The sequence below is a fragment of the Gorilla gorilla genome, chromosome 19, assembly GCF_029281585.2.
Source record: "Gorilla gorilla gorilla isolate KB3781 chromosome 19, NHGRI_mGorGor1-v2.1_pri, whole genome shotgun sequence".
Lineage (NCBI taxonomy): Eukaryota > Metazoa > Chordata > Mammalia > Primates > Hominidae > Gorilla > Gorilla gorilla.
This window is the reverse complement of record NC_073243.2, coordinates 22,428,590-22,438,879: the sequence shown is the minus strand read 5'-3', so window position 1 is coordinate 22,438,879 and position 10,290 is coordinate 22,428,590. Positions and strand designations below refer to the sequence as shown.

At 57.3% G+C, this 10,290-nt stretch overlaps 1 protein-coding gene across 3 annotated transcripts; it reads left to right on the top strand.

The window, feature by feature from the left end:
* The first annotated feature begins 3,772 nt into the window (after positions 1–3,772).
* On the top strand, positions 3,773–10,165 carry YBX2 (Y-box binding protein 2). Of its 3 annotated transcripts, none has more exons than XM_055367338.2 (9): positions 3,773–4,185; positions 4,877–4,940; positions 6,355–6,388; positions 7,258–7,347; positions 7,907–8,191; positions 8,371–8,474; positions 8,717–8,894; positions 9,586–9,670; positions 9,776–10,165. In XM_055367338.2, exons 1-8 carry the CDS (start codon positions 3,912–3,914, stop codon positions 9,634–9,636), a joined length of 1,080 nt encoding a protein of 359 aa, XP_055223313.1. In that variant the 5' UTR covers positions 3,773–3,911; the 3' UTR covers positions 9,637–9,670; positions 9,776–10,165. The 3 variants fall into 3 exon arrangements, with proteins under 3 accessions (XP_055223313.1, XP_055223315.1, XP_055223314.1); XM_055367339.2 differs by having other exon boundaries at positions 3,869–4,185; positions 9,943–10,165; XM_055367340.2 differs by lacking the exon at positions 9,586–9,670 and having other exon boundaries at positions 3,867–4,185; positions 9,943–10,165.
* The last annotated feature ends 125 nt before the right edge of the window (positions 10,166–10,290 follow it).

The window sequence follows — 10,290 nt, the reverse complement described above, 5'->3', positions numbered from 1 at the left end:
AAGCGATTCCCCTGCCTCAGCCTCCTGAGTAGCTGGGATTACAGGCGCGCACCACCATGCCGGGCTAATTTTTTTTTTTTTTGAGAGGGCATCTCGCTCTGTCGACCAGGCTGGAGTGCAGTGGCGCTATCTCGGCTCACTGCAAGCTCCGCCTCCCGGGTTCACGCCATTCTCCTGCCTCAGCCTCCCCAGTAGCTGGGACTACAGGCGCCCGCCACAACACCCGGCTAATTTTTTGTATATATATATATATATATATATATATTTTTTTTTTTTTAGTAAAGACAGGTTTTCACCGTGTTAGTCAGGATGGTCTCGATCTCCTGACATCGTGATCCGCCCGTCTCGGCCTCCCAAAGTGCTGGGATTACAGGCGTGAGACACCGCGCCTGGCCAATTATTGTATTTTTAGTAGAGACAGGGGTTTCACCATGTTGGCCAGGCTGGTCTCGAAGTCCTGACCACAGGTGACCCACCGGCCTCCCCATCCCAAAGTGCTGGGATTACAGGAGTGAACCACCGCGCCCGCCCCATTTTCTTTTTCTTTCTTTCTTTCTTTCTTTTTTTTTTTTTTTTTTTTGAGGCGGAGTTTCGCTCCTGTTGCCCAAACTGGAGTGCAATGGCATGATCTTGGCTCACTGCAGCCTCAGCCTTCTGGGTTCAAGCGATTCTCCTGCTTCAGCCTCCCAGGCAGCTGGGATTACAGGTGCACGCCACAACACCCGGCTAATTTTTTGTATATATATATATATATATATATATTTTTTTTTTTTTAGTAAAGACAGGTTTTCACCGTGTTAGTCAGGATGGTCTCGATCTCCTGACATCGTGATCCGCCCGTCTCGGCCTCCCAAAGTGCTGGGATTACAGGCGTGAGACACCGCGCCTGGCCAATTATTGTATTTTTAGTAGAGACAGGGGTTTCACCATGTTGGCCAGGCTGGTCTCGAAGTCCTGACCACAGGTGACCCACCGGCCTCCCCATCCCAAAGTGCTGGGATTACAGGAGTGAACCACCGCGCCCGCCCCATTTTCTTTTTCTTTCTTTCTTTCTTTCTTTTTTTTTTTTTTTTTTTTTTGAGGCGGAGTTTCGCTCCTGTTGCCCAAACTGGAGTGCAATGGCATGATCTTGGCTCACTGCAGCCTCAGCCTTCTGGGTTCAAGCGATTCTCCTGCTTCAGCCTCCCAGGCAGCTGGGATTACAGGTGCACGCCACCACGCCCGGCTAATTTTTTGTATTTTTAGTAGAAATGGGGTTTCACCGTGTTAGCCAGGCTGGTCCCGAACTCCTGACCTCAGGTGATCCACCCACCTCAGCCTCCCAAAATGCTGGGATTACAGGTGTGAGCCACCACACCCGGCCATTTTCTTAATCTTACTACAAAAAGGTTCAGCTTCCCTTCCTAGGTCCTCTCTTCTCACCCTCCAGCCTGTAGCTAACTGGCCCACTCCTGAGCTCCGCCTTCCATGTGATTCTTTTGCTGCAGCGGTCACACTGTGAGGTTTCTTGCCTGCCTTCCCCAGTCTTGGTCTTAGGCTTCTCCAATTTCTTGAGCTCAGGGCTAGGCACGGGTAAGTCGGTCCTTAACAGTCTAAGGCCAGTGGTCATTCTTGTATGCTTCACGGCCTCGTCTTGCTACTTAGTTGTTTTCTTGTCTCTTCTCTTTTTCTGTCCACTGTGCCCGATGCCCCGGAAATCAGAATCTTCAACTCTGAAAGGGCCGGAGGGGTGCGGCGGGCGATAGCAAGTGGAGGGTCAGCGAGGAAGCGGAATCCGGCGGCCTCCGGGAGCGGCCGGCAGAGGGCGCGCCGGGACCGGGAGAGGCGACGGCGGCTGCTGCGGGCAGCTGGCGGCGAAGGGGACGCGGAGGACGCCAGCCCTTGGGAAGCGCACGTGGGGCTTGCCCAGCAGCGCCTGGGGGCACGTGTGCTGCCCCGGGGCGCGCTGCCCTGGCTAAAAATACAACGCGCACCCGCGTCCTCCCTGGTGGGGGAGGCGGCCCTAAGGAGGAGATACTGCTGGAGCCTCGTTTTTCTGGGATTACAGGCGTGAGCCACCGCGCCCGGCCCATTTTCTTAATCTTCCCAGGCTCCCGAGAAACCTGGTACAAGCCTCGCACTGCCCCTCAGTCCTCTCATCTGTGGAATGGGGGCCGTTCATGTATTCGATAAATATTGAATGTGTAGGTTGTACCAGGCACTGCTGCAGGCGTCCAGCTTAACTACAAGGCTCTTACTGCTGTGGAGTTTACAGCCCACTGTGTGCAGGGAAATAAAATAAGCAAATGGTCAGGATAATGTCATATTTTCAAAAATGCCATTAGAAAAATAAGGAATGGTGTGATGGCGAAGAGTGGCACGTAAGCTGCTACTTGGAGAGAGCCACCCTGAGACACGAAGGCGCGTTTTCGGCAGAGGAAACTGCATGTGCAAAAGGCCTCGAGTCCGTTGGAGCTTGACGCCTGGCCGGAGACCACAGCCCCCGGCATACAGACGTGAGAGACCCCAAAGCCAGTCTAGGGCGGTAGACATCAGAGCTGCAGAGGTCGGTATGGGCCACATGGGTGGACACATTGATCAAAACTCAGCGAAGGCTGGGCACGGTGGCTTACCCTGTCATCCCAACACTTTGGGAGGCTGAGGCGGGCGGATCACCAGAGGTCAGGAGTTCGAGACCAGCCTGGCCAATATGGTGAAACCCCATCTCTACTAAAAATACAGAAATTAGCCAGGTTGTGGTGGCGCACGCCTGTAATTCCAGGTACTCAGGAGGCTGAGGAGGGAGAATCGCTTGAACCCGGGAGGCAGAGGCTGCAGTGAGCCCAGATCGCGCACTGCGCTCCAGCCTGCGCGACAGAGGGAGACCTTGTGTCAAAACAAACAAACAAACAAACAAACAAACCAACTCAGCGAAGAATTGCGCATTGTACTACTTGTAAACCTTATTTCCAATACAAACATAGGTAGGGGCAGGCCGGGAGCCACCTTGAGGTGGCTCAAGGCAGGAGAATCGCTTGAACCAGGGAGGCGGAGGTTGTAGCGAGCCGAGATCGCGCCACTGCACTCTAGTCTGGGCGACAGAGCGAGACCCTGTCTCAAAAAAAAAAAAAGAAAAGAAAAGAAAAGAAAAGAAAAGAAAAGAAAAAGAAAGAAAAAAGAAAACAAGAAAAGTAGGGGGTCCTGGCTCATGGGAGCAAGTGTGAGCCGGGAAATCCATTCTGCTGCGCTTTCCAGCCTATCCTGCGGGCGGACCCCGCAGCCCCACGGTGTGCAGGGCCGTCCTGTGGGGACTGTGGGGAGAGGGTGCCAAGGGCGGTGGTGGCCGGAAGGGGTCTGCACCTGGCAGCATACGGGCAAGGTCGGTCTCGAGGGTGGAGGCGAGCGGTGCTACTCACTGCCAGAACCGAGGCTGCAGATTCCCGCCCCTTGCTCAGGTCGTTAGGGGCAACCTTGGCGCTGCGGCCCCGGCCCCGCCCTTCCCGCAGAGGCCAGGTGGCGGTTGGGGCGCGACCGGCCCGTTTGATTTCCCGCGGCCGGCGGAAAGGGGCGGAGGGGGGAGGGGAAAAGGGCCGCCGGCCAATGGGTTGGGCCAGGGGCAGTCACGTGGCGGCCCGGGGGCGGGGCCCAGGTGTACTTACTGGGCAGCTGGCGGGGGCCGGGGCCGCGGTGCGAAGTCCGGGAGGCGGGGTCGGCGTGCGGGCCGGGGGGGCTGCTGGGCTGGGATTGGCCCGTGGTCGGGAGGCGGGGTCTGCGCGAGCGGCGGCAGCGGGCTGCCATTGGCCTCGGCTCCGGGCCCGCTGCCGGCGTGTGGGCGAGGCTCGGGGCGCGAGGACCGAGCAGGGCGGTGGGTTCGCGAGCCGGGGGGAGGGGCCGGGGCGGTGGCGGCTGTGGCCGGTACTGGACCCGGCGGGATGAGCGAGGTGGAGGCGGCAGCGGTGGCTACAGCGGTCCCCGCGGCGACGGTGCCCGCGACGGCGGCAGGGGTGGTAGCGGTGGTGGTACCGGTGCCCGCAGGGGAGCCGCAGAAAGCAGGCGGCGGGGCGGGCGGCGGGGGCGGAGCCGCCTCGGGCCCCGCTGCTGGGACCCCCTCGGCGCCGGGCCCCCGCACCCCTGGCAATCCGGCGACGGCGGCCTCGGGAACCCCCGCCCCCCCGGCCCGGAGTCAGGCGGACAAGCCGGTGCTGGGTGAGGGGCAGGCTCGCACAGGGCGGCTCTGAGGGGTCGGCGGGCTGGGGGAGGGGCAGTGTGGAGCCCGGCAGGATCCGGAAAACCAAAGGCGGCCTGGCCTGCAGGCCCAGAGCGCTAACTGGGCTGGGAGCTGCGCACCAAAGTGGATTCCCCTGGTGGGAAATCCTGCCGTACCTTCCTGGGAGAGACGGCGGGGCCGGCAGGTTCAGCTAAGGTCTTGGGGTGGAGAATAAAGCCCCAGGGTCCGGCCACGCCCCCGGGCGGGACACAGTGCCTAGTTGACTGGGTTAGAAGTAGGCAAACCTCTGAGCCCGGCAAGCAGGTGCACTGGGGACCCTTGCATTGGGAGGGCTAGAAAAACCCTCAGTTATGACCTGGGGGCGGCACTTTGCAGACCAGGTGAGTACCCAGTTCTAGGTGAAGGGGCTGGATTTGTAGGATGTGGGGAACATGACTTAGAGTTGGAAGGCTTTTTGAAAGCCTGAGTCCCTGTGTGGGTGATTTCATTTGGTGGAATAGGGTAAGAATACCTTGAAGCTACTAGTGAAACCTGGTTGGCTTGAAGGTAACCTGAATAGGTAATAAGGCAGTAGGCTAGATTTTTTTTTGTTTTGGAGTGTCTCAAAACTGAGTTCAACTCCATCTCTTCCCCCTATCTCACTGTCCCCACTGCATCTCTGCCTGGCAGCAATCCAAGTCCTGGGCACTGTCAAATGGTTCAACGTCCGGAATGGTTACGGATTCATCAACAGGTATCCAAGGAACTCAGGGCGGGGGTGGAATGGGTGTCTTCCCAGCTGGCCTGTGGGACTGGACACCCGCCCAACCTCATCGACCCCTGCGGAGGCACATGGTTGCAATGCCCAGCTGATGCTGGTTGAAAGCCGTTAACCGCAGCACAAATGTGTGCTTCATGACAAGAGGAAGCCTCCTCCGCATCTTCAAGGGTAGCGGAGGATTAATGATTCAGGAACTTGGCAAACCTGGCTCTGACCCTGCCAGCTTCTCATCTCACCTTCTGGAATTGCTTCATTACTTTTACTCTGACATGCCTTTGGGGCAGAATGTATTATAGGGTTCTCTGTGCCTCAGGGCCCCCGGCTGGAATCCTCACTGATTTCCTGTTATGGCAGCACTCACAACTCAACTCCCTTAAAGAGCTGCGGCTCATTCGAGCCCTCCACCTGTTGGGACTGAGGCTGACAGTGGGGGTCAGGAGGAAGGAGCCAGAGGCTGCTGCTTTCCTTCAGTAGGCAGCCCCACCCCTCAGCACTGGGAGAGGCTGTGGCAGTGGATTCTGAGCAGAGCCAGGTCTCCCCCAGTGGGCCCTTCCCCAGTCCAGGCATCCTGCCCGGCCTGGCTCTCCTGGGAGGCCCTAGTTCCCTCTTAGCAGGCTGACCTTTGTGCAGATCCAAGTGCTTTAAAGCTAAAACGTTTGTTCTGGGGAAGGGTCCCTGTCTAATTCTGGAAATGGCAGACTGGGTCGGGGGCAGAGTGCCTCCAGGAAAACTTTTCCTTTCTCCCCTCCCGCCACCCACTGGGGTTCTTATGATAGAGAATGGGTGAATGTTTTCTTCTCTCTCACCCTTGGTCCCACGCGTGTTGAGAGTGGTCCTGACTCTGGGATTCACCTCCAGGCTGAGGATGAGAATAAGGTTTGGCAGCTGTTTAGAGCAAGTTCCTGACACGTTGTTCCCTTCTCAAACTTGTTCTGCCCCTCTGGCCCCATCTGCACTTTCTGCCTCCTTGACTATAGAAGGAAGAAGACTGGAATTTTCCAACCCTGATGGGGGTTGGGGGAGGGGGTGTTGGCCAGGGACAGTTGCACCCAGCGCTGGCAGGTTGTAAGGCTAGCCTGGGGTGGAAGGTGGAGTCCCGGCAGGGGCAGAGCTGTCTGAGGTTCCTCAAGGTGCCTTTGCCTCCCCAGCCTGCCCTTTCCTTGTGAAGTCCAGGTTTGGCACTGAGGTTTTAGGTGTATGTCTCTTTACACCAGCTTCTGGGGGCCCTGCTGGCTCTCCCTCCCATTCCCCAGGCCCTGTCTACTGCTAACTGGAATGCTGGAGAGGATGGGCCCACTGAGCTTAGACTGGGCATCTAGGGGGGCCTCAGTGAGGAGCTGAGGGCTTTGTTAAAGTCCCTTCCTTAACGACCCATCCTGTTCTGCAGGAATGACACCAAGGAAGATGTCTTTGTCCACCAGGTAAGAGCTAGGTTGGCTTTCTGAGGGGAAGAACCGGCCGTCTTTGAAGGCCTTTGCTGTGATCCTTAGCAGTGCGCTCCGCCATGTTTCTCTGGCTCTTCTTCACAACGGCCCATCTGCCAGGGAATAGCTCCCCCCATCCGCCTTGAGTGCCTGTGTCAACCACCATTAGCCGCACTTGTGTTGGGTTACTAAACGTCCGTCAGAACTGAGCATGTTGCCCCTGGGCATGGCACGCTTACTACCTACTGGGACCTGTTAACACTCCAGGAAGCACTGAGGCAATTTTCAGAGGGAGAAGGTCATTAGGTGCAGTGGTTCTCAAAGCGTGGCCCCTGCACCAGCGGCCGCGGCATCACCTGACATCCAAATTCTCAGGTCCCACCCCAGACCTGGTGAATCAATCAGAGCTGGGGCTGGGGCTCCGCAATCGGTTTAACGAGCTCTCCAGGTGATTCTGATGCATGCTACAGCTTGAGAACCACTGCTTGGTGGAAAGAGCTCTCACTGGGACTGAGGTAAGAAGCACAGTGCATTTTACCCACTTTGCAACTGAAGGCTGTCCCTGCCTTTTGCTTTGGAGTTCATATTTCTTGCCTCCCTTTTTGAAATCCCTGAGGGGTAAAGCGGGGCGGGAGGGGAGGTGCGGGGAGTGCGTCCTGGGGATGGTGGTAACTGCACAATCTTTGCTGAGGCCCTGAGTTCAGGACTTTTCCCCTGCTAAACTTTGACCACCTCTTTGCTCCACCCTCCAGCTCTAGACCCCAAGTCAAATGTTGAAAGAATGAAATTGGGTGGTGGCCCCAGCAGGGGTGACAGAGACTCCTGTCTTGCTGTCTCACTTTTCACATGGCCTTTTCCCCAATCAGACAGCTATTAAAAGAAACAACCCCAGGAAGTTTCTGCGCAGCGTTGGAGATGGGGAGACTGTGGAATTTGATGTCGTGGAAGGAGAGAAGGTCTGGGGACTGCTATGGGGTATAGAGTTGACTAGGCTTACGGGAGGGTGGCCTGGAGGTCATCACAGGCTAAGACCCTCCTGGGGCCAGCTCTGACCCGTTCTGCGGGAATGGGACTGTGTTCTCTCACCCTGATGTCCTCTTCCTTAACGCTAGGGCTAAGGGATGTCCTAAGTATGCCCCTGTCATCGGTCGGCAGTGTCTGGGTTTCTTCTCTGTAGTTCACCAAGCACTTCGACATCCGTTCTCCACGTGGGGCCCTGTCCTAGACTTCCCGAGTCCGCCTCTGGAGTAAAAAGGTGGATGCTGGCTGCCAGGCCTTTCTCCACCCAGTCGTATACTCAGGAGGGCGCAGTAGCAATTATTTCAAAAGGACATGTTGCTCCTTCCCAGATGGGTGCAAACACATTCCACTGCCTCTCCAGGGAGGGTAGAAAGAAGTTAGAGGAGCTAAAGGAAAGCTGGAGAGGGGTCTTCCCCTGAAAGAAGGGGAAGCAAGTTGGGAAATGCACGGTGGCTGTTGGAGCAGGTTCTCACTATTCCCTTACCACCTTCCCAGGGCGCAGAAGCCACTAATGTAACTGGGCCCGGGGGAGTACCCGTGAAGGGCAGCCGTTATGCCCCCAACCGACGTAAGTCCCGCCGATTCATCCCCCGGCCTCCCTCAGTTGCCCCACCACCCATGGTGGCAGAGATCCCCTCGGCGGGGACAGGACCTGACAGTAAAGGGGAGCGGGCTGAAGACTCTGGGCAACGGCCCAGACGATGGTGCCCCCCACCCTTCTTCTACCGACGGCGGTTTGTGCGAGGCCCCCGGCCTCCCAACCAGCAGCAGCCTATAGAGGTGAGGGGATGCTGGAATATGGGAGCCAGTTCCCCAAGTTCAGGAGAGGAGTGGGAGTTAGGATAGAGACCATGGGTCCCCAAAGAAGGAGGAACTGAGGGTTGGGCAGAGCTGTGGATAACCTGGCTCCGGAGCAGCTGCTGTCCCCACAGCTCACCGGGGTCTTTGCATGTTCCCAGGGCACTGACAGGGTAGAACCCAAAGAGACAGCCCCATTGGAGGGGCACCAACAGCAGGGAGATGAGCGGGTCCCCCCGCCCAGATTCCGGCCCAGGTACCGAAGGTAAGACCCCCCTGCTGGGGCTTGGTCTTCCCCTTCCAGTGTTGGATCCTTGGGGCAAGGGACAGGAGGATGGAAGGGCGAAGCTCTAGGCAGAGCCTGGGCTCCTGGCAAGACAGGTGCCTTGCGGGGAGGCAGTGCTCATGGGCTGGAAGCCTGGCCCCTGGAGGTGGGGTGGGGCAGCTGGGTGAGCCCTGGGGAGGGAGTATTCCCTGGTCCCCTCAGAGCCCTCCTCCTTGCCTTAGGCCTTTCCGCCCCAGGCCACGCCAGCAGCCTACCACAGAAGGTGGGGATGGTGAGACCAAGCCCAGCCAAGGTCCCGCTGATGGTTCCCGGCCTGAGCCCCAGCGCCCACGAAACCGCCCCTACTTCCAGCGGAGACGGCAGCAGGCCCCTGGCCCCCGGCAGCCCGCAGCCCCTGAGGTGAGGACCTCAGATGTGGGATGAAAGAAAAGGCTGAGACCAGCTCCCTCCCCCACCCGCTCCTTTTTCTTTCCTACTCTATCCTTTGGCTCCTCCCCTCCCCTGCCCTGGCCCTGCCACCACCCTCTTCCATGCAGCCTGCTGGGTCCACCCCTGGCAGGTGCCCCCTCCCACCAGGAAGCCCCCACAGAGGCAATCAAGCCCATGATTGCCCATGATGGCCATGCCCCCCCCAACCCATCCCCCACTTGCTGCCTGGAGCCATCCTACCAGCTTGTAGATGTGAACTGAGGGGTGTGATTGAGGTTTTAATGGGAAGGGAGAAAGTGAAAGAAGGTTGAAGTTCAGGGCTCTGAAGAACAAGTCTCAGCCCTGCGCGATGTCTCATGCCTGTAATCCCAGCACTTTGGGAGGCAGAAGCAGGCAGATCAGTTGGGGTCAGGAGTTCAAGACCAGCCTGACCAACATGGAGAAACCCCGTCTCTACTAAAGATACAAAAATTAGCCGGGCATGGTAGCACGTGCCTGTAATCCCAGCTACTTGGGAGGCTAAGGCAGGAGAATCACTTGAACTGGGAGGGGGAGTTTGCAGTGAGCCAAGATCACGCCACTGTACTCCATCCAACCTGGAGTGAGACTCTGTCTCAAAAACAAAAAGAACAAGTCTCAATTGGCCACCGCTGTTCTTTAGACCTCAGCCCCTGTCAACAGTGGGGACCCCACCACCACCATCCTGGAGTGATTCCAACTCAAAGGACACCCAGAGCTGCTATCTGGTGAGTGGCTGGTGCAGTTGGGTGGGTGGCCAGGAAGGCGAGGTACTGGGTGGCGATGACAAGTCGCTGTTGTTCACAATCCGTCCATTTCCTTTTCTCTCTCAGGTATCTGCCAGTTTTTCCAAATGACCTGTACCCTACCCAGTACCCTGCTCCCCCTTTCCCATAATTCATGACATCAAAACACCAGCTTTTCACCTTTTCCTTGAGACTCAGGAGGACCAAAGCAGCAGCCTTTTGCTTTTTCTTTTTTCTTCCCTTCCCTTATCAAGGGTTGAAGGAAGGGAGCCATCCTTACTGTTCAGAGACAGCAACTCCCTCCCGTAACTCAGGCTGAGAAGGAACCAGCCAGCTCTTACCTCCTCCTGGTTGCTTTTCTTCCCCCCACCCCAAGTTTATTTTTGTTTTCCCCCGGCCCCCTACCTCTGAAGCCATTTTATGATCTGTCATGTGCCACCTGAGCCTCCAGTAAAAACAAAAACAGGCTTTCCTGTGGTCTTGGTCTCCATCTCTTCTGTTTTGGAGAATCGCTAGTAACTCACTGTTGAAGGTGGGGAGGAGGGGATGTGGGGCCGTGGGCAGGGCCTGGCATCCTTGCTGCCATGTCTCCAGCTGTGTCC

What these genes read in the sequence shown, in the direction of transcription:
- YBX2 (XM_055367338.2), top strand. Translation starts at nt 3,912, where the DNA reads ATGAGCGAGGTGGAGGCGGCAGCGGTGGCTACAGCGGTCCCCGCGGCG. An exon ending in ATGTCGTGGAAGGAGAGAAG is followed by an intron (nt 7,348 to 7,906) that starts GTCTGGGGACTG and finishes CCACCTTCCCAG; the next exon opens with GGCGCAGAAGCCACTAATGT. An exon ending in GGCAGCCCGCAGCCCCTGAG is followed by an intron (nt 8,895 to 9,585) that starts GTGAGGACCTCA and finishes GCTGTTCTTTAG; the next exon opens with ACCTCAGCCCCTGTCAACAG.